Here is a 24,222-nt window from a genome sequence, read left to right as displayed (position 1 = left end):
CAGATTTTGTATAGTTTCCTATATATTGATTACATTTGGAGCCTATAGCCATAGGTTGCCAGAGCGCTCTTGTCCTTGCTTGTCCTCATGACAGCACAACACAATGAGATATTTCAGTTTTGTAAATGGGAACTACAGTAAGGTTGGGAGAATATGACTTTTGCAATCAAGTCCATTTCCATGCTCAAACTAGCAAAGTATCTAATTTACACTCCATCCAGTAGAGTAGATCATTCATGAAAGACCGGTCCATATTAGGACTTCAACAGTGTGCAGAACCACCTCATTTCCCAGCTATATCCATATTTAGAGTTGTACGTGCATGTACACAGAAGTGTTAGCAATTTTTCAGCAGGAGTGAATCAACTACATAGCTTCCTTCATTATAAAGAGAAACCTTCACGGCATACTTGGCAGAGATTTAAGAAGTGTAGCTCTGATGCGTATATTAGACTTATTCATTCTTTTTGATTGGTGTCCCATTAGCTCAGCTATATGGACCAGGTCACTGCTTCAGCAGTATGCAACATTTCGCTTCACCTGCAAGGATGCTCTGCCAGAAGCCCAGATATTTTTCCACGCTCTTTACTATCAGTAAAACACAGCAATGGTTTGGGGGGGGGGTTGTTACTGTGCTTTCAAGTTTCAAATTATTGTTTGTAACAGGTTTCAAAGAAGAAGCGAAGGCAGCGGAGGGAACTACTGCAACTAGGGAAGGGAGGAAGCAGGAACACTGAGAGTCCTTTCTGCCTACTAGCATGAAACACAACTAAATGGACATTCCCAAACTGCCAAACTGGTGTGCATCAAAGCTGATATGACTTTTCACTCCAAAGACACATTACTCCAAAGACATATTGCCATTTGTGCACAGGGTCTGGAACAAAATAACTCCACAGTCAGCAGAAAAACTCATTTTTTCCTCAGTAAGAACTGTTATTATTACTATTAGACTACCTGACTACTCAATTCAAATAAATACTCAGCTTCAATAGACAATATTAAAAGAACAAATTAATACACAGATAATTAAAAATGGTATGCAAGTGTTTCCAGCTGAACCAAGAAAGCAATATTTGAGCTAAAAACTCAGCTTAGCTTCAGCCCTGCTTATAAAGGAAGTGACAGAATTTTAAGAAGCTAAAACAGACATATCTTTTGAAGAACAAAGGATTTGTTTTATTACTCAGGTCAAATCAAGTGCATTAACAGCAAACCAAGAGGGATTTCTTCACAAGGGAGAAACAGTACAGATGGCCCAGGCTGTACCATGGATTAACTCAAATGCTGCATGTAGCAGCAAGGCATTAATTTGTTTGCAGGATCAAACATCTCAGGAATAGCAAATGCAAAGTCAGAGATTAACCAAATCACCAGCAAGAGAGAAGGGCATGGGAAAAGGCATTTTCCAGAGAGCAGTCTGGAGTCAAAGTGTATTTTACTACTGGCAAAACTCACCTTGATTAAAGTTGGGCTTCATAAGGTCAGCAAAAAAACCCTTCACCTAGTGATCCTGAATCCAGTAGAAAACCACAGTATTTTTACCATGCGCTGGACACTGTAGAACATATTCTCTTCTACTGTCCATTGTACAACCAGCTACACAAACACATGCTGTCCCCTTTTTTTGGGTAGTCTAACATCACAGCACAATGAAAGTATCAGATTCTATCTGTCTGACATTAACCCGGAAGTAACTGCAAGGATGGCTGAGTTTTTGTCAACAGTATCGCTTAGAGTGGTGAATGACACTATTTAGCGGGAAGAAATCCCAGTGAAAATCTCCGTTATTATATATTTTACATGGCTGTTTATTTGTATATACTTTAAAAATTTATATATGTTTTATGATGGCCTATACTTGTAATGCCTAATAAAGGTTTGGTGAAATAAGTAAGTAAGTATTTTTACCATGATTCTAGAAATCTATAAACTAGAAAAGCAGACTTAGAACATATGCATTTTTGATGATTTGCCTTCCCCTGTGCTTACTTCCTGCCCTGGATGTAGTTATACTCCCTCTAAAGGAGCAGGTCTGTAGTCTGTGTGTGCAGTCTGGTTTCTCTCTGTATTTTGTCACTGTGGAACTCAGTGGCTTAGAGCACCTTGCACCAGCTGCAACTGGTACATCAGCTGTAGTGGTTCCTGGACCTGGATAGCTTAACTGCAGTGGTCCAGGAACTGGTAACTTCAAAATTGGAGTGCTGGAATGCACTCTGCGTGGAGCTTCGCTTGGACTTGGTTTGGAAGCTGCAGTTAATGCAGAAGGCTGCAACAAGATGGCTGACAGGCATGAGGACCTACTAGCATATTCCACCCTGCTGAGAGATCTGTATTGGCTGCTGATTTGTTACCAGGCCAACATTAGTATATAAAGCCCTCAGCACCTTGGGACCAGTTTACTTGAAGGATCATCTTGTCTCATACATGCCCCATGCATGCTTTCATCTGTGGAATTTACACTTTAACAAGAACCATAAAATGGTTCATGCTACATCTGCAATGAATCAATCTTTTAATGTGGCAGGACCTATTTTCAATAACTCTCTGCCTATTAATGTCAGGCAGATCCCTTTATTGTACTGCTTTTGACACCTGCTAAAAACTTCTTCATTTTGGCAAGCCTACCCAGTCACATAGTTTTGCCATGTATACTTGTTTTTAAATTCTGTTGATTGTATCTGGATTTTTATAAATGTATTTAAAACTATTAACTGTTTAGAAGTTAGTTTGTTTTTGATTTAGCAGTTTATTTCGTTGTTGTTGTTCAAAAGTATTTTCCATGTGATTTAAAACAGAACCACCCAGATATCACAACTTTTACCATTACTGGCCTCAATGCTCTCTTTAGCAATGACGAACTTTCACAAGCAAAGAAGAGCCAAGGTGTTTTATTTCTGATAACAGTGGCATCCAGGAATCCTCATCAAAATTCAGCCCTATTGCTTGAGGCAGCAACATTAACAAATCCTGTCCCAAAGAGCTCATACTTTATTTCAATATGTAATGTGTTTTATCAGAAAGGCTCAGGGAAAGTTGCATAAATATTTACACTTCTGTATAAAAGAAGAAGAAGAAGATCCCCAGCTCCACAGGCATGCCACCTTATTTTTATTCTATGAGAGAGGTCTTAAACTCAAGCCCAAGAAATTCATGGTTGGCCAAGGTTCTTCTCTGTTCTAGCATTATAGCCACTGGACCTAAACATTCCCTTTCAATCACTGACTTTAAAACGCAGAGATTTTAGAGGAAAGAGGTTCAGTTTTGTGAGATGAAAGACTTACAGATGCACTTACAGAACAAAACTTCTGGCTGGTGCCTTTATCGGTTACTAAGTTTTATTAATAGGAAATGCAGCAGGTGTCTATCCACATAAGCAGGGTTCTGAGGTCCTGCTGCTCCCTGCCTGCTTGGCAAGGTAGCTGAGGTATTATTGTTACCTTCATCAGTAGAAGTGGTTTGGATTCTACAGAGCCAGTTCAGCACGCTCTCCTCGATCTTTCTCCCCGCAGGTAGGTAGGGGTATGAGTGATCTAGAGTAATGAAGTTCAACCCTCCATTTCAGTCTCAATGGCAGATGGCCATCACAATTAATTGGGGCTACTTTCGATATAAACGAGTAGCTATTAATAGGGGGGTTATTTGTTTTGTTCTTGTTTTTATTATGCATTTTGTGTTTTATCTTGAATTTTCATGCTGTGAACCACCCTGAGATCTACCGTATTTTTTGCTCCAAAGGGCACACCGGACCATAGGGCGCACCTAGTTTTGGGAGGATGAAAACAAGGGGGGGGGGAATCTGGCTTCTGGGATAGCCTCTGGCTGTTCTGGCTTCTGGGATAGCCACACCGAGCCTCTCCCGGGTAGCGGGATGAAGGCTCCCCCTGCCCGAAGAGGCTGTGCGCGGCTAAGGCAGAAGCCAGGAGAGGCGCTTCACTGAAGGGCCGCTGCGCAGAGAGGGAGAACTGCGAGGCGCCCCTTTAGCGAAGCGGGAGGAGGAACAGAAGGAAACCCTTCTGTTCCTCCTCCGGCTTCGCAGGACAGGCACGTCGCAGCTCTCCCTCTCTGCGCTCCATTCGCTCCATAAGACGCACTCACATTTCCCCTTACTTTTTAGTAATACCCACCAGTATTTATTTTTATTCTATTTTTTATAAATATATTTATATGCTTCACTCTGGAGCACAAGGCAGCTTCACATAAGAAACCATTGAACAACCTTCTAAAATAAACAACAGTCACAAAATATTTACATTTCATTAATAATATGGATGCTGCAAACGAAAGGAATTGGCTTGTATGCATGAACCACTGCTCATTTCCTGCTTTAGAAGGTACAAAGACAGAACTGGGAACTGGAGTACTGCATGCCCTCAGGTCTCTGTTGACAGGTCTCTTGCCCTACAGGAGCTGACAATTACCAACACAAAACTAGGTTGTGAGAGGCCTAGACAACTGCGTGTGTGTTAAAATGATAAGGCCAGACAGAAATCCAGTGTGATAACATAAAGAAAATATAAGATCAGGATGAGTAACAGATGATGATATTGTCTGGAACGTATCAATTTGTTTAGAGAAGGCTGTGCATGATGCCGAATAAATGAAAGGACGTTTCAGGAATCTCTGAACATAAATGTTTATATCCTGGAAAAATAAATGGCCACAAATAAGAAGGGAAGGATCAAGTGCAGATTAGTTGCAGTATACAAACTGAGAGGCCCAGCAGTCTTCACCCCTCTTTTTAACTGCAGAGCGGGTAATTAAATTAGCAAAGGCATCTCTGATAAATGTGTGCAATCTCATGAACTCACCATGAAATAAAAAAGGACAAATGTTTCAATAATTAAGGACCAGAATTAGGCCAATCACCAGAAAGGGGGACAGTGTGCAAGTACACTGAAGTAGAACAGACTTGGTTTCTCTCTGTGTGTGTATTTTGGTTTGTTTTACAGAAACACATCAGAAAGTAGAGCATTTTAGTTTGTGCCATGTATATGAGCAATTTCCTATTGCAGATTACACAGGTCTGATGCTGAGACACTCTAATTAGTCCTGTTTCAGGGCATACAGTGAGGCCACCATTTAGACCTCGCTGCTTAATTTGTGATTGATCAAACCTAGTCGTATACTATTGAGACTTTCACTCCATTCCTGAATTCAAGGCAGGCAATAAATCAGAACTATAAAGCATCTTGTAGGCTGCTATATCTAACTCATGGACTGTATTTGGCTTGGTGGGTTCATACACTTATGCATGCCTTACTGGGCATGACACAACTTTAGCATTTCAGACTGAAGCAAAGTTTGAAAACCAAATGGAAGCAAAAGAGGACTGATGGTAACTAGAAGAAAAACAAAAAGCTGGCTCTTTTGATTGCGGTTTTTGCATTTTATAGTCTTTTCCAGTAAATACTATTTGTTCATAAAAGAAAAGAAAGAAGAATGGCTGCTATGGGACAGTATTTATTATGTAGTTCTTTTCTACATGAGGCAGGCATGTGTGTAGATAATTAGCACTATGTTCTAAGTTTGGAAGTAAATAACATTGCATGTGCTCAACAACTTGAATCCAGGATACCATAAGAACTGCCTGAGCCTTTATTATCTCAGCTTATTCACTGAGATTTATCTGGAAGAGCACTGATAGTTGTCCTCCATGTTTCAGAGGCCCAATTGGCCTCAACTAGAACTTAGGTATTTAGAGCCACTGGCCCCATGATCTGGAACCCTCTTTCAGCAAAGATCTGGCAGGGATGCTCACTTTTTACTTTCAGGCATCTATTGAAGATTTTTTTATGCTGACAGGCCTCTGTAGCTGTTAGAAGCATTTTTGATTGGACAACCATTTTATAATTGTTTTGCACTGATTTTATGATGTTTTGTGCTTTATTGTTGTACGGTGCCCTGATTTTACAGTATATAAATGGTAAGTATTTATTTTTTTAAAAAAACCTTTATAAAAAGTGAGCTTCCACCTTGTACCAATTTCAATACTGTTTTTGCTTACATACTTCACAGCAATTCACAGCAGATCCATCCAAATCTTTCAATGGAGATAAGCAGCCTTATTTATGCCACACAGCTGTTCTATACAACATAAGAGACATTATTTTGGATACTAGAGGGATAATGAATTTCTGCCTCGAAATGCCATACCTATTTGTTTAGATTCACAGTGACAGATAGAGCTATCCAAACCACCAGTCTGCCATGCTGGATGTGGTTGGGGTAGAATGAAAGTGATTCCCTGCCCAGCCCTGCTCAGCTCTGCCAGACTTTGCCAGCAGGAAAGCTCTGCTATCATCAAGGAAGCCCCAGTGGTGTGGAGCATCCTGTTCTGCCCACCCAAATGGTGGGTGGGCAGGCAAAAGCTACCATTCAGGACACCCCCGACAGTGCAAGCCAGCAGAACAGCCCCTGAACAGGCCATTTCAGGAGTGGGACTGGGAAGGCACAGGTTGTGCTCGATCCGATAAGGACCCTGCTGTTGTCATGTGACAAGAACACACCCAAACTGGTCCTCTATGCCTCACCAACCTGGGAGTGGTGCCCCATATTCACCTGTTGGCCTTGCCAGCATGAGTTCTGGGGCTGTGAATGTGGCACTGCTTGCACTGTTCGATCAAGTCCTTCTGATGCCGACCAGGGGTTATGATTCCATCTTAATTGTATAAGATTAGACACCATAAAAAGAAATGTGTTTCTACCCATTTCCAAGGCTTTGACAGCAGGCTGCCTATACCAGGTTTCCATAGAGCCTCCAGGGGTGAGATTTATTTTATAATGAGTTGTGCCAGAAGATGTTTATTAATAGCCTCTTTGACAAAGTATTTTTACCAACAAGTGGCCTAGGTGTTCGAGGATATGATGAGGAGTAACGCAAGCAGCAAGCAGCCCTGGCTGTTCCTGGCTGTCTTTGTTGAATGACCAAAGTCATTCTTTGCACTCTTCTGCTTTCTGAAGCCTCTTTGTGCTCATTTACTGTGTCCTTTCGGTACTTAGAACTCAGCAGGACGAGCTGAGAGATGATGATCCACAAAATCTATTCAAAAAAAGTGCTTTGGGAAGATGAGGCTTTCTAATGAAAAAGCTAATTCTGATCTGGGTAATGATATTTACAATTTATACACCAATGTCCAATGTCATTTAGCAAATAAGGAACTGGCCTAGAAAAACAATCTAAAAAGACCTACTTCTAATCAATAGGTATAACCACTACTCTGAATTCCCTGACACACAGAACTATAGTTCATACAGGTCAGAATGTGAAATGGTTTTTTGACTGATGAAATAGTGAAATTGAATGTAAGAAGATAATGGCTTGGATCCTAAATTGTTCCTCTGTTCACGTAAGGGGTGGGGAGGGGTGATTCCCATCTAATCTCTGCTCCACCTGCACCTCCTACGACCATATATCAAACCATTTTCATGGTCCTCCCATCCCAAGAGCATTTTGTGAGGGGACAAGGGATTGCAGAGTTAAGCAGGAGGCAGGGAAGCTCTGCTGTGTGAAAAATGAACTCTGTCCTGTACAAGGAAGGAAAATTAGGATCCAAGTCAATGTATTCCTTTAGAACAAAAGGACAAATACATCACCCTAACAGACTCCTGTGTTTTGACCCCTGAGCTAATCTTATTAAGAGACAGGTTACTAGGCCCTTTGTTGCCAAATGGCACATTAATGAGATCTCCTTGAAATAATCCCATCTCTACTACGCAGAGAAAATTACATTTTCCAGTATGATTATTATGTCACTCAAACACCTCAACTCCAGCATTCAGTGCTTCTCTCCAAATTATAGCGCAGCTTGCCAGGCAGCAAATAAAACCTCTGAAAAAGAAGGGCTTTTTTGAAGAGGGGGGTGCAAGGAAATAAAAAGCAGGGGATGCAATAGAGGGACTATGGCAAAGTTAATTGCGCTTTTAAATGAAGTCCCAAACAGTGATGCTTTGTTAGTTGAGTCACACAGATCCCTTTGTCTGAAGCAGGAGTCTAAGAAACAGACCAACAGATTGGGCAGAATTAGGTCACTGCCTTCACAAAAACGACATTCACCAGCATAAAACCATTCCTCAGGAACCTCTACATGCTTTCACACGCGTGTCTCATGAAGGTAAGTATGCTACAAAACTCACCTCAGCAAATAGCCTATATGCCATTCTACCTATCAAGATGACTTGAAAGGTTATGATTAGCTCATTTGCACTGCAACGTTCCTCCAAGGAGCTTTAAGTGACTTTTGTACAGTCTATCCCCTTGTATCATTACAAAAGCCGGGAGAGAGGCTAGATTAAGAGGTGATGATGAGTTTGGGAACTGAAGCTGAAGGTTCTGGCAGTAGAAATCTGCAAGCGGAGAACTGTCCAAATTTCTACAGTGAAACTCCTACAGGTGGCAAGATAGTGGTGATGCAGCTTTCAACCCAACGCAGACTAGGGTCTCATTGATTCTCAAGCTCTTGATTCTGGATGGGCTTCCTGGTTCAGGTGTAGACAGGTTGTCCGATTCCTTCACTGAAACGCCTGCCTTGCTCCAGGTCCCCAGTGAGCTTCACGGTCAAACACAAATCTGACCCCAGGTCTTCCTGGCCTAAGCCTGCCAGCAACGCACAAAGAATGGATGCCAATCCATACCAGCAGCATCCCTCCCTTCTTCCATTCTTTTATATTATGTTAGTCCCCTTTTCAGCAATCAGATGAGCTAGTTTAGATGGCAGGGTGGATCATTATCTCCCCCACCTCTCACATGCCCCGTTTGACAGGAAGGCATCAGATGTTGGGTGGGTGCAGCTTGGCCAAAATCGCCTTTCAGGTCAAGTGAGGAAACTTGGTGGGTTTAATTAGGTTCCTCACCTGCGAATTAAATATTGCCGTGCTCCATTTTATTTCCAGGACACTGAAAGATATGTGATACTTATTTTATCAAGTATCTATGAGAAAGGCAGCAAGCATCAAAGCCTCATCAGGATACCCCAAAAGCCCACACTACAATTTTATTCCTAGTCAACAAATGCAGGCTACCACTCCCGTGGCCAGAGGGTGTAATACCATGTTGGGACACCATGTTGGGTATATTCCTGCCTTAATATGCAATTGCTAAGACAGATCAGAAGTACAGTGTTATCTTGGTTCTCAAACTTAATCCATTCTGAAAGTCTTTCCAAAACCAAAGCATTCAAAAACCAAGGCGCGCTTTCCTATAGAAAGTAATGCAAAACGGATTGATCCGATCCAGACTTTTAAAAACAACTCTAAAACAGCAATTTAACATGATTTTTATTATCTAATGAGACTGTTGATCCATAAAATGAAAGCAATAATCAATGTACTGAACTATGTATTGTAGATGATAAAAATTAAAATTAATTCTTTTTCTTGCCCACACTGATGATAAGTCATTGTTCGGATGGGGGGCTTTTATCCATTTCTGCAGTCATGAAATCAAGCAATCAAGCAATCAGTAGCTGAACTGAGTTCCACACAGTCACAAAACCAAATTAACCGAAAAAGCCCCAAAAACAAAAATGCAAAATAAATAGCAAAAACAAAAGTGACAAACTTAATCCATTCCAGAAGTCCATTTGACTTCTGAAATGTTCGAAAACCAAGGTGCAACTTCTGATTGGTGCAGGTGCCCCAGAAACAATAGCCAACAACCACATTGGATGTTTGGCTTCCAAAAAACATTCGAAAACCGGAACACTTACTTCCAGGTTTTCGCCGTTTGAGTACCAAGGCGATTGAGAACAAAGGCACCACTGTATAGCTGTGTACGTGCAAATATTTACTGGGGCGCCACCCTCACTGTGAGGCAGGTGTGTTTGTGTGCAAGTAAGTGAGTGAGTGAGTGGGGGGGGGGAGAGTGCCAACTAATCTGCATTCCGTGCCCTCCAACCGGGACATTTTGTGTTTGTCTTGTAAACGGACCATGTTGTCTACAGCACTCCAGGCGCTACCCCTTTTCTAATGATTTTTTGCATGCTGCGCTTCCGAAAGGTGAATCCCTCCCCCGCCACCCCCCCAGGAGCTCATTTACCCTGCTTGAAACTACATTATCTCGCATTTCGCACCACTTTGCAGACTGCAGGGACTTAAATGGCTACGTGGGGTATGACACACCAACAGCATCTGCGCCCTGCCTTTTCATCTGCGCTGCACTCATATAATTACTGACTTCCCCTTTCTCCTGCAATTATCTCCTCTCTCCCGTCCCCCCTTAACGATCAGCTGCGGAATTAAGGCGATTTCCCTCACTCTTCCCTTGTTGCCATGACAACAACAACTTGCCTGCACCTGCTGCTAGATGAACAGTGACACTTTTTTTGGTGGCGGGGGTGGGGGAGGGTATGCGGTGGGAGGCAGAGAAATAGCCACAGTGGGAACACTTTCCTTCATATTAGCAAAGCATGTGCAGTAAAATGTCAGGAGGGGAAAAGGGAGTCACAGGAAGTGAAACGAGGGACTGTGAAATGAAGACACGCACCCAAAAATAAGTTTGTACTGAGCTTAGGAGGGACGTAATTTCTTCCTTTCCTTCTGATCCACAGACAGCCATGTAACACAATGGTTAGACCCAAGGTACATCCTGCATAAGTTTTCAAAAATAAAAATTTGAGAAATAAGCAGAATAGGGTCAGACAAGGCGGGGGGGGGGTGTCCTCCCCACTTTGCAGGACTGGACAAGCTTACTGTCAGCATCACTTCAGAAGAACAGGAGTTCCTCTTTCAGGTCCACCTTGGAGCTAACCCTGATAAAATAGCCTTAGTTTGTAAACTTTAAATCTAACAAGGGGCAGTGGTGTCTTTCCCTTCATTTCCAAATGCTGTTGCTTCCCTGCTAGCCCTATAAAGCTCAATGGTGCAAGAGTACACGTCCCCACCAAAGCTGGGACTGTGTCTCCTCAGAAGGCAAGCCCCCGGTATGATATTAAGGCACAATCCCAGCCACTCAAAAGTAAGTTCAACTGAAGTGGGGCTTACTCCCAGGTTAGGATAGGAACTTTAAGTCTCTGGGTACCCTGAGACAGAACTCCCTTCATCACAGGTGACCTTCTGCCCAATGAACTAGGCGTCATTGAGTCCAACAGAGCTTACCTGCAAGTATGAGGAGTTTCTACAAGTACAGTGACTGTGTTAAACTGGAGCTTTCAGACCTAGAGGCAGATCCTGTTCCCAGTCCTGTGCCAGGTGCTTCAGGCATGTTTGCATCTCTGTGCAACACCTCCCCCCCCCCCCGCTCCCTCAACCGTGGCCTTGGTCTCCCAGCCACTTTCATCCTAGCCATATTAAACATAGTTAATAATGGTGGTGATTATGTATCTGGAGGCAATGGCTGCCCTTCCCTTGCTCCCTGCCCTTTCACGCTCCAGAGAAACACAACCCAGTTGTTTATGTCTTCTCCAAAATGCTTGTTTTATTTACAGGAGCAATCCTTCAGGTTACTTCAAGGACAAAACTGTGATTCTGCGAGTTGCTCCAGTGACAAAAGGAGTACAGTGGAAATTACATACATATCTAGTTTTTAAAAAGAGAGCAACTGATAGCAGCATTTCTGTGTATAAATTCTTCTGCCAATATGAATTTTGTCAAAGTTAAAGATCTGCTGGAGAATCTCCATGAATGATAAAATTGGAAAAACTTGTTACCCAAATAGGACATGGGTATGCTGAGAATCCCCATGCCAGCAAGGAGTTAATAGTTGGTCCAGCAATATGTATTTTTAAAAGCCCATGATAAACGTTTCATCTGTGAAAGCATTTCAGGGTGAGGAGAGGGAGGAAAGTCCTGTAGCACGTGCAGAAGTCCTTGTGTAAGGTTTCTGCTTGTTAGCTGAATCCTCCCCACAAAGTGCATTTATCTATATTTATCTATAGCCTTGCCCATACATGCAAGGCTAATAAGGGGGATTCATAAAAACGTCCCTGAAAATGCAAGCTGCTATTTAGACCTTTGCTTGTTTGGCATGAAGGTCTGCAGAGGGTATCTAAGTGCCGTGAAACATGCTTAGAAACCTCCCTGCAATCAAAAAGCCTGATAAGACAACACATGAGATTTCTAAGTGTGTTCATCACAACACATGTAGGAACCTTTGGCAGAGCTTTTTGCTGAACACAAGGAGTTCCAAAGAGGAGCGCTTGAGACATGTGGGAGATAGAGGTCCTTGCATGCACACCCTGACCCTTTAACCCTCACATGCTCAGGTAAATACCCAAACTGAAGACAGATTTTGTGCAGCTCAAAAATTTAAAAAATCACACTTTCAGCCTTTGGAGTACAGTCGTACCTTGGTTCTCGAATGGAATCCATTCCGGACGTCCGTTCGACTGCCGAAAACGTTTGAAAACCAAGGCACAGCTTCCGATTGGCTGCAGGAGCTTCTTGCACTCAAGCGACGTTCGGCTTCCAAAAAACGTTCGAGTACCAAGGCATTCGAAACCAAGGTATGACTATATTAGTTCATATAACAAGCAAAATACTTGGGGCAGTGGCACAGGATAGGGACTTTTCAGTAGTGGCACCCTATTCCAATTATGGGCTCCTCTTCAAAGTATGTCTGCTGCAGAGATGGTTTACTTTTTGGTGGCAGCTGAAGACACATCACTTTGCCCAAGCCCCTGTGTAAGTACGGAGTTCACATATCAGTTGCTATTGCTTGCTGTTAATACTTGGGTGTTGCTGTTTTTTACATTCTGTATTTTATATGTTTCATTTGATAGTTTTATTGTTCTTTTATGTTAACCTGCCCTGGGTTAACAGGGGCATAAACTGAATTATTAAACAATACTGGATTAATATTAAAGCTGCTGTCACCTTACTGTATTTTGATTTCACATTTCTTACAACTGTTGTCTCTCAAAGTGACTCAATTACTACTACCAGTCATAATAGTAGCAGCCGTGTTGTGTATTTGTTGTTGTTCTATATATATAAGACCAACATGAGTCCTTTGATTCATCATGAACATCGGAAGAAGCTTTTCAAAGCATTACCATGGCTTCAGATGGAAGCAATGTATTAAGAATCATGGTCCCTTTATGTTCCACAGCAAGTATAGGCCATCTATTCAGTGGATTCCAAGCACACCCAGCTGCTGTGTCCCCTGAGATGACAGATAAATTTGACAAAGGACAACCTTTTTCTCCGTTGCTATTCTAAAGATATCTGCTGGTGTCTACTCAAGTCTCCTGAGCACAGTGCTCTATGGGACACAATACAAATGACTGCCCAGAATTAGACATCTTAGAAACCAAAATGAGGCCACATAGAAGAGCCCATTTAATTCTCAGTCCTAAAACAAAAAGGGACTTTTCCACTTTAGCTCTTATTTTCAGATACTTGCATGTTATACTCAATTACAACAAATCTATATTTTTTCTGTCTGCAATTTGAGGGTGATAATGATGCCTGCCTCAGATGGCTGTGGCAAGGATTACTGAGATAATGCACAGGAAGTGATTTGAGCACCTGAAATGTGCTGAAGAAATAATAAGGATCACCAATCTCATTCTCAAATCACCTAGATATTAGGCTGGTTACACGAGGGGATTTACAGAGCCCTTTTAGGGAGAGATAAAGTCACTTTCGTTGCTATGATAAAATTCTAAACCCTCCCAGTGCAGACATTCTAAAAATTGCGGCCAGCTGTCCAAGCAAATTTGTGATAATCAGCTTCTCCCCTTTTCATTCACAGAAGCTGCTACTATATCAATGAGAAGACGCACAACTAGATATAACCTATTGCCCCAACATGCCTATACCGAAGTGTGCCTTGCTTTGATTTAAAGAGAGAAGTTTGTCTTCCTCTCTCATTATACGAGACTCAATGAATAGCGGGAGAGTCAAGACTCAAGAGAGACAAAAGGATGCACCTTCTTCATACCATGCCTACTTAAAATCTATGGCATCCCACTACCAGATGGTGACCTGCAAACGATCACCACCTTAGACAGCTTTCAAGCTGGATTAGACCAATTCATGAAGGATAAGAATTTCACTGGCTACTAGTCATGATGGCAGAACAAGCTTTGAATATCAATTTCTGAGGAGCAGCAGCAGCAGCATTGCTCATGTCTTGCTCTTGCATTTTCCAAAGGCAACTGGCTGCTGTAAGGAAGTAGGAAAGAAAGAGTATGATGGATTAAATTGGCTCTTGGCCTGATCCAAAAGGGTTCTTCTTCTATTTTGTAATGCAGTTATGTTTGAGGATTCAATCCTAGCCCCTCTGGTTTCCCCTTCTGCCATGTAGACAGGAACCACAATCTCATGAAAGCTATACAGTTCAGATTGCAACTGCAGCCGAAGCTAAAGCAGTTTCTACAGAGGAGCAGTGGAGATATTATAAGCATCTGAGTAACTGTGAAGTGTTCTTTCCCTCCATTCTTTGTAACTATCCTGATTCTTTTTGCAGGGGAGTGGGGATTAATTCACTCCAGTCACTGTTTACTCATTCCATCTGGCACATGTATGGCTGAAGTTCATTTCTAAATAATGAGATAAACAAAAACATGTAAGTTTTCATTTACTGATGGAGTATGCCACGTGGAACTAAATGCAAGCTCAATATAGGTTTTTTGCCTTTTTTCCCAGTGAGAAAAGAGTAATACTGCTTCTGGAAATCAGTATACTGTAAAACAGTATACTATTTGAACACGTTCATTCTTTCGCCATTTTCAGCTTCAATCTTTCATTGTTTTAAATCTTTTAGAAGATCCTTAATTGGAAAGGAAAGTCAAGAGCAGCAGTACTCTAAACCCAAGCAATGAAGAAGAGGGCTTTCAGAATTAACATATAATATAAGTAAGCACAGAGGGAGTGATTACAGGTTAGACTGCATTTGCTCGGCAACATACTGAAATGTACAAAACCTTTTTTTGGATCACCAAGTTGTTAAATGATTAATTGCAAAGTTCTGCTTGCCCGTTGTTTGAGACCATTAGCGCCTGAATTCTGAAATGCAATGTACCTATAGTGGCACAAAGAAGAAATAAAGCATTGCCAAGAAAGGATAGATAATTGATCTGCAGCTGATGGGTCAGGACCCAATCCTGGGTTGCAGACTGAACTCCAGGCATCCCGCACTTACGTGCTTTCAACTCGTGCACGACTGTAAATACATGCAGCGCCGGGAAAGAAATAAGTAGATTCAAACCAGGAAATGGCAAGAGAGAGTTGTGAGAGTCCTCGTGGGTCATGAGAAGACCCACGTGCCCAAAGAGGACTTCAGTGAGGGTGGAGAAAGCCCCAAAGAGACCAGAGGCACAGCGGGGCTTTGTTTAGGCTGCTCGGCCTCCCTGCCTAGCAGCTGATGCGAGTGGCAGTGCAGCAGCAGCCATTGTTCCGCGCTGTCCCCAGTGTGCCACAGAGCTTCAACTTTGGTTGAAGAGAGTTTTGTGGAGAGAGGACAGAAGAGAACGCTGTAGTGTTGGGAAAAATGGGCATCTAGAAGCCTTTTAGAGGGTGCTCCCCACTTACACAATTTTCACTTAGGCACATGACACCTGGAACATAACCCCCACATAGGTGAAGGGATGCTATATGGTAGGTTGCAACATACAGTTCCAGCACCATACAAATGTATGGTTAAAACCTTAAGTAATGGGTGCCCAAATGCATGTTTGGGCTGAAGATGGGTCCTGGATTTGAAAAGGTTGAAGACTGATGTTATTCTTGTTGTTTCTAATGTGCCTACATCAATGGACCTGCACCTAGTTATGCTGCAAAGGAACACTAATGAACACTAAGAACATAGTACTGGATATGCATTTGCCCTGAAACAGTGACTATCATGAGGAAACATTATCACAATCTTTACTGGCATATAGTAGTTAAACTATTCTTTTTTAAAGAAGAGCAGTCACTTTTTACATAGGCAGAAAATATGCTTTCTGGATACTGTGGTTTCTCCATGTCCTTTTTTTGGGGGGGGGGATTGGCACAGATTTGTATAAAGGCCTACATGACATCTGCTTCATGAGAAAAGAGAATTTTATATCTTGGCAAATTTCTACGAATGCTTAGTTTATGCTCTTCTCAGAGGGAAGAATAAAAGGAAACAGCAAACAGAAGGGATTTCGGAAAATATCTAGGAACAGGAAGGGAAAGACAGAAAAGGGCTGCCTAGAGTAATTAACTTTCTTGTTTAAAAATTTCCCTGTGGAAAAAAGGCCTTTAGAAAGGAGTGACTAAGCACTGGTTAAACCTCAGTTTTCATGCACATCAAATGGCTCTCACCTCAGCCAGTTCTAATCAAATAGAGATAGAGGCAGGACAGATGGAGAGACAATGGACAATTACTCCCTTGTGGGAGAGCCAGGCTATTAACTCAGAGCCAATCTGTGTAAGGTGAGTAGATTGGTCCCATTTGTAATTTCAGGTTCTGCTGGGATCCTGTTAACAATGTATTACTGTCACAGTGAGAAATTTAGTGAGACTAGGACTCCCCCTAAGGCTGCAGTGTTTAATGGGTGCCTGAAGTCTCTCTTGTGGAAGTGCTTTTAATAATACCACTCCTCATTGCACTGAAGGGTAGGGAACAAAACAGTAAGTCAACTAGCCATGGTAAAAAATAGCCTCTCACCAATACAGTAAACAATATGCAATGCTGCTAAAACAAGTTCCATACTGACATGCAGGATTTGTCCCTGTTCATCCTACCCCCAGTGGTTCTCAAACCCGCAACATTCAGCATCCACTTACAGCGGCTGAAAACTAACAGGTCCCACCTAGAGATGCGAAGGACTGTTAAAAATGGGAAAGAGAACCATATTCTCCTCTCTCACTGCCATTTCCTCCAGTCCTTCACATTTCTAATCCCACCAATCACAAAATGGTGGCAGATGCAGGCAGAGTTAAGCATAAATGGCTGGCAGTTTTAGATATTATTTTCTACTGATACCTAATTCATATTTTTTTTTTAAAAAGTCTAAATTCTTTTCTACACTGCTTTCCTTGTGGCAAGGTGCAACATAGATCAGCTATCCTCAAGCTAAGTATAGACATTTGCTCTTGAGATATTATGACTCAGGCTCCCCGTTTTAGGCAGAATTTGCTGGTCCAAAAGCTCCAAGTGGAGAAGGCCATTTTCTATCGTATTTTTCCATTCCCACCACCAAATGCTCCTCGCAATATTTTTACTTATCTCCTGAAACTTCTGCTACTAGTCACATTTCATGTTCATCCCCTGCCCTGCAAAAATCCCTACTTGCATCCTTTCTCCCTGGAGCATCAGTACATGGGGAGTTCCTGGTGCTGGCAGTGATCCAACCTATAGGTGATGGTATGGCTAGGGGGCACGGTAGGAAGGTGAGGCAGCAGCAGGTGAGATGGCAGCAATGGCACAGGCAAAGTGTGGGTAATTTATTTTTGTGAACAACGTAATGGCTAAATTCACCTGATCACATCCTAGCTAAATAAGCCAGGTTCCACACGATTACAGCCCCTTTGCTGCTGCTTCACTACTCCCTTTGTGCAAGCAGTAAAGCAACCCACAAAGCTGGAGTTCATCAAGACTTCCTGTTATGTGTTTAACGTGAATTACGGTTAATGGTTTCCAAATGAGACAGGCTTTTAATCTGGCTTGTTCTCTCACTCTACAAACAGCAGCAATGAGACCAAACTGGCAGGGCCCCCACAGGAACCAAACTGCAAGCCCTAAAACACAACAATTTTTCCAAAGCGGAATTCTTTGGAAATTTAACAGGACTTCTTCACTGAGAACAACAGACACGATTCTCTGAAACACAACATTGATCAATATCCACCATTACTGATTGCCCCCTGTAGCATAAAGTTGCAAGAGAGCATTGAACACATTTGCGGTACACAATCTGTAGGGCAACAGCAAAGCCTAGCAGTGCCTAATGCTGATTCACAAAAAGAAATTTCTCAGCTGTCCCATGAAGGTCTTTTGGCAGCTAAATCAACATGGAACAGGCTCGTGGAGAGCAAAAAGTGTGAAAATCAATGCCCCAGAATCATATGTGATGCATTTGAGTTCATTGGCAGGCATTCCTGAGCAGACAGGATTCCTTGGATGTAGGAAATCTGAAGGTCGCTGTCAGGGTTTGCATGATTTTGACATAGGACATAAATATGACAAAGATAATAAGAAGAGATAGGTGAGAAGCAGCAGAGAAGGCCACCGCTGCAGAGCAAGTCAGCATATGGAAGACAGTTACAGAAAGGAAAGGGCAAAATGAAAAAAGCAGAAGGACTTGGCATTAGACAGGATGTGAGAAAAAGACGTCATTAAGAAAGGATACAAAAGCACCCTTTGCATCAAGAGAGGAGATAACAAATTAGGTTGGGTGGAAAGTTTAGAAGCTTGGGGTTGTTGTTTTTTCCCCTGAGGAGGGGAATGTTCAGATAAAGCACGATGAAATAAAGGAACTGAGGGAAAGTCTGATCCTTTGGAACAGAAATGACATCAGAAAGAAAATATGGCATGCATAAGGAAGTTATTTTTCCAATACAGTACAAATGCAAGCGTGAAAATATAATCCAGGCTACTCTTATTAGGGAGAGCCCTCGAAAAGCTGCCATCAATGAAAATAGACTTGCTGCAGAGACTTCCCAGAGCAACAGCAGTGGATACAAGACAGTTTTTGTTTAAAAACATTCTACACTTCAATTCAATATGTCCCTGTCAGCTTAGAATAACTATCAAGAAGACTGCAAACAGCAGTCCTATAATAAGCAACCACACTGGGGTGGAGATATTGGGAAGACAGAGGGTGAAAGCCTCAGAAAATGAAGACATTATCCTAGGTGCCAGGCAAGTCTCCATGAGACAATAATTCCACAAGGGAGTCACCACAACTACAGTGGTACCTCGGGTTACATACACTTCAGGTTACATACGCTTCAGGTTATACACTCCGCTAACCCAGAAATAGACCTCGGGTTAAGAACTTTGCTTCAGGATGAGAACAGAAATTGTGCAGCGGCGGTGCGGCAGCAGCATGAGGCCCCATTAGCTAAAGTGGTGTTTCAGGTTAAGAACAGTTTCAGGTTAACAACGGACCTCCGGAACGAATTAAGTACATAACCAGAGGTACCACTGTACCCCATTCTGGGTATCCAGACGAGAGCCTCAGAGAAAAATCTTTGCATATAGGAGAGCCAGTGTGGTGTAGTGGTTAAGAGTGGTAGACTCTGGTGAACTGGGTTTACGTCTCTGCTCCTCCACATGCAGCTGCTGGGTGACCTTGGGCTAGTCACACTTCTCTGAAGTCTCTCAGCCCCACTCACCTCACAGAGTGTTTGTTGTGGGGGAGGAAAGGAAAGGAAAATGTTAGCTGCTTTGAAACACCTTTGGGTAGTGATAAAGCGGGATATCAAATCCAAACTCCTCTTCCTCCTCCTCTTCTTCTTCTTCTTCTTCTTCTTCTTCTTCTTCTTCTTTGTGTATTCATTATTGCAGCCTGCGAACAAACTATTGGATACCAAACCAAGAAATACCAGGACTGGTTTGATGAGAATGACAGTGAGATTGAATGCATTATTGACAAGAAAATGAAAGCCTTTCAGATCTGGCGAAGAGATAGAAACCGCGCCACTAAGAAAAACACCTCAGCTAAGGCTGAGGTTCAAGAAGAACCAGAGAACTAAAGAACACCTGGTGGCTAAAAAAAGCTCAAGAGATCTAGCACTTAGCCGACACTCATGATGCACAACATTTCTTTAAAGCCACAAAAACCATCTATCGACCAATAAATAATGGCATATGTCCCCTATGCTCAACAGAGGGTACCACACTTCTAAAAGATAAAAAAGCTATTGCATTGCATTGGGAAAAACATTGCCAGCATCTTCTTAACCACAACTCCCCTGTAGCTGCTGAGTTCCTCTCACAAATTCTGCAAAAACAAACTAGAGATGAGCTTGTAGTATCTCCAAATCTCCAAATCTGGGAGAGTTGTGATCAACCAAATGAAAAACAACAAAACCAGTGGACCTGATGGGATACCCGCCAAAGTCGTCAAAGTGGGAAGAATTGAACTTGCACAACAACTTCACAAGCTCATTGAAAAAATCTGGGAGAGGAGATCCCAGCAGACTTTGGGGGTGCCAAAATTATCAATCTCTTTTTAAAAGGTTGATAGAACGGATTGCAGAAACTATCTCTTTATTAGCTGCCACCAGCAAAATTCTTGCAAGGATCTTAGCAAACCGTCTCCTAACTATATCCAAGGCTACCCTTCCTGAATCCCAAAATGGTTTTTGACCTTCTAAGGGGAGAGTGGATATGATTTTCACTGCTCGACAGCTTCAAGAAAAATGCACATAGTGGAGAACTCCATTCATTTCACACCAAACCCACCTCTTGCTGATTAGGGAAAATATCATCCATAAAGGCTTTTGCCAGTTCTGCAGCCAACTCTGGCCCACTCCGTACTGCAAGAACCAGAAAATTACAAGATGCAATGTCACCTTTCTCCTTACTTTGAAGAGAAGCTGTCTTACTATTGATATTTCTTTCGGATGTGCCATTTCAAAGCACCATGAACTACTCAACATAGATACATTAAAATTGCAAGGTCTGCAGTGAGATGGAAGAGCAACATAAAACAAGCTACTTAGACACCAATAAATTCAGTTGAACAACTCAGCCTGGAAAATTCCATACCAATTGCCTTGAGTACTCTTAATATCAGTGTTAAAACAGCGTCAACATGTCTGCAGCCAACAGAAAGGCACAAAAATTTGTGTTCTAGCTCTGCACGTCGTCATCTTGTTGACTTAATCCATTTCCCTTTTCTCTCTTTGTGAATGGACACTTCCCAACTCCCACAAAGTCAGAATTGTTCCCCGAGAACAATGCAGAACAGCCTATGCTTATTGGAAATGATGGGCATGCGCAGTACTCACCTGAGCATTCATTTGGCTGGCAATCTGGAATGTGTATTAGGAATGCCAAGCTTGCCTTGTATTATTAGAGCACGTCTCCCCTCCTACTGAGGAAAGTATATGGCTATGAAAAATAAGGCCCACAGGGAAGAGAGGAAGAAGCAATCTATTCAGCCTGTCAGCCTGCACCAAACTCAATGTCAAAATAGTGGAAGTCACATTGATAGACTTCATAAGGATTGCAGCGGGCGTTGTCCGAATGAATTCCCCTTTCCCTGCTGTGGTACTGCAGGCAGTTGTGTGTGTGTTTTAAAATGCAACAGAAAATAAATGTGATGATGCCCAATATATATTGGATCAACCTTCCCACAAATAGGGATTGGAGGGATTCACAGAGGAGAGAAAAAACAGTCAAATGATTGTGTATCTATAAACGCATAAAACAGATAAAGAGCAAAGAACTGGTCACAGCAAGAGGTAAAAAATTCATAAGCCAGTACAAAGTGTTGTTTTTAACTCACAGTGGCTCAGAACAGCAATACCCAAAGAACATCTTCTCCCCTACAAACCTACCCAGTCTTTTAAGGGCATCATCTGAGGCCCTCCTCTAAGTGCTCGCTCTGGAGGGGGGCAACAAGAGGGAGGGCCTTCTATGGAATGCTCTTCCCAAAACAGCCCACCTGGCACCAACATTGCCATCATTCTAGCACCAGGCAAAAACATTTCTTTTCTCAAGTAAAATCACTGGAACAGATTTTGTATGTGTGCTTTAATCTCTGAATTTTACGTGTGATTTTGTAATGATGTTATCTTTATATTGCACATAACTAGGAGGTGATTTTTGTAACTTGGAGGTGATATTTATAAGATCACTAAAAATCTAAATAATTAACATTGTTTTAAAAAAAGAAAAAAGTGGGGGAGGAATCTAAGACATCTTACTTTTGGGTACAATAACATGTGAAATTAGCTTGATTTCAGTTTCCATACTTGGCAATAACCACTGTCACAAGATTATATATAGACCCATATTGCAACTCATATGCCTTTAGATCATAACAGCAGCTCATTAACTGTCCAGAGGGGGCACAATTAGGCTATGGTAAGTCATTGTGAGTTAATCTTATTAGGTAGCATTTTGTTAGCTAAATATGCAGTGTAAAGAATTCAAACTAGAATCAGTGGTTGGACGAGAAATATTTCATTTCATGCCATACTAGCAGCTCTCGGTGTTGCTTGCTTGAACAAACTTACAAACTGGTTGGATTTTTTGTTTCGCTTTCACTATTTAATACACATGCTTCCTTGCAATTGGGCAAATGCTTTTAGATCCCTTTGTGTAAAGCTGACGGGAAGAGTGTTAAAAATGTGCCTCGCCCCCTCCCTAACAAAAGACAGAACAGAACCTAAAGTCAGACCTGGAGCTGTAAAAAAGGAATGCAATCCCAAACACACACATGGGATTACCAGAAAATACCAACAGGGAAGAAGAGCTTACTGCTTCTCTTCCTGACTATAGTTCAAAGCATCAGCCACCACGCAACACAGCTGACTGCCTATCTTTGTCCCCAGTGTTTCATGCCTTGACTTTCAGGAACCACACAGAGATTCCCCTAACCACTGGAGATAACAGGTGTACCCTGGAGGATCCATGGTAGCAATTACCAAATTAATTATACGTTCAGACTGAAATGAACAACAAAACCCTTGCTTACAGGTCTAGTTTTCACATAAGTGATTCAACGTGTTACTAGCTATAGCCTTGGTTGAAAACCCAAACTTCTCCAACTCCCTCCCATAAAACAAACATGGTTCCAGTGCATTTTTAAAATGTTTATCTCATCCCCAATGGAATTTTGCATGCTTATTAGGTAGAAGGAAGGAAGAAAGGAGGAAGCAAGAGAAGGTTCTTTTTATCATATGTGGTGGTCTTGTAGTAAGGTTAAAGCTAACTGGGAAATGATAGATAATGAAATGAAAAGGATGTTTAAAATAACCTTTGTTTAACAAACTAGAAGCTTTTCTTTGGGGAATTATAGGGACAGAACTACCTAAAATGTATAGAAACTTACAGTGGTACCTCGCAAGACGAATGCCTCGGAAGACGAAAAACTCGCAAGAAGAAAGAGTTTTTCGTTTTTTGAGTTGCTTCGCAAGACGATTTTCCCTATGGGCTTCCTTTTTTCTTAAAGCTGCTTGAAGAGGTGCAGTTGCGATTGACCATGCTTCGCAAGACGAAAAACCGCGCAAGACGAAAAGACTCGTGGAATGAATTAATTTCGTCTTGCGAGGCACCCCTGTATTCATGTATGCTACTACAGTGGCAAGAATGTTACTTGCCACAAAATGGAAAGACGCAGAAGTCCCAGCAAAAGAAGAATGGATACAAAAAGTTATGGAATATGCAGAAATGGCGAAACTTACTGAAAGAATAAGAAATCAAGATAACAGGTTTTTATAAGAGAATGGAAATGGGTTATTGAATATTTACAGATAAACTGTAAACAGATAAAATCATTGGCATGATTATTGTAATAACCTGCAGTTTTATAAGAGTATATATTTAAATAAATGAGCAAATTAAGTTAATTTGGATATGCAAAGGTTATTAAAAATAAATTTAAGGAACTCCAGAAAGAGAGGGAAGTCAAGTTTTTAAATTGTTAACATGATTGTAAAATTAGTGAAAAGTATAAAACTAGTGAAATGTATAAACTTGGAAAGAAAGAAGTCAGTGTACTCACCTGTTTTCTTCATCTGTGCTCTGCAGGAAAACACACAAACAAACAAAAATAAAACAACGTTGAGCGCAGCCCTGCAAACACTGATTTTCATGTTTAGACTAGTGCGAGTAAGTCAGATGCAAGGCTTAGTGTCCAATTATAAAAAGAGAAGTTCCACTCAGCTAATAGAGGTCATTATCATTACATTGCAAGCTGCAGGCTACATGCAACCAGGAGGGCACACAGAAAAGCTCATTTATTACACTGGGCCTGCGGCAGTAACAACAGCGATCATCTCACCATTCATCCATTAAGCACGCTTGAGCCCTTCACTCTGGATTCTCAGGTCATCCTGGCCAGCTGAGAACAATTCTGGATGAAAAATGCTGAAGCCACCACCTCATCCTGCTACGAATGACAGTTGATAACACTTATGTAGTGCTTGGGATGGCAGATGGCACATGATTGCACAAGGCCCTAATGGTACCTAACATTTCACATTATGGGGTCCCCCCCCCCATATGCCCTGGTGCTTAAATGATAAATACCTACAATCCCATAGAAATTGGGCTGGCTCCTTCTTGCCTTCACATAGGCATGTGAACTAAAGGCAACACATACGCTGAGGCAAAAAAAGAAGCTGGCTCGATGC

At 41.9% G+C, this 24,222-nt stretch overlaps 1 protein-coding gene across 3 annotated transcripts in view; it reads right to left on the bottom strand.

The window, feature by feature from the left end:
- The window catches only part of TRIM44 (tripartite motif containing 44), an 87,509-nt gene that overhangs the window by 32,438 nt on the left and 30,849 nt on the right, over positions 1–24,222 (bottom strand). For 2 of the 3 annotated variants that reach the window (XM_083602798.1, XM_083602799.1), the window contains exon 4: positions 23,592–23,611. In XM_083602798.1, the coding sequence (XP_083458924.1) occupies positions 23,592–23,611 (20 nt within the window). Of the gene's footprint in view, positions 1–20,762; positions 22,915–23,142; positions 23,612–24,222 lie in introns of those variants that run through there. The other variant, XR_014545320.1, reaches the window with a different exon arrangement.

The sequence above is a fragment of the Podarcis filfolensis genome (genome assembly GCF_964270895.1).
Source record: "Podarcis filfolensis genome assembly, chromosome: 1".
Taxonomy (NCBI): domain Eukaryota; kingdom Metazoa; phylum Chordata; class Lepidosauria; order Squamata; family Lacertidae; genus Podarcis; species Podarcis filfolensis.
Note: the sequence above shows the minus strand (reverse complement) of the source record. Positions and strands in the feature narration are given on the sequence as shown.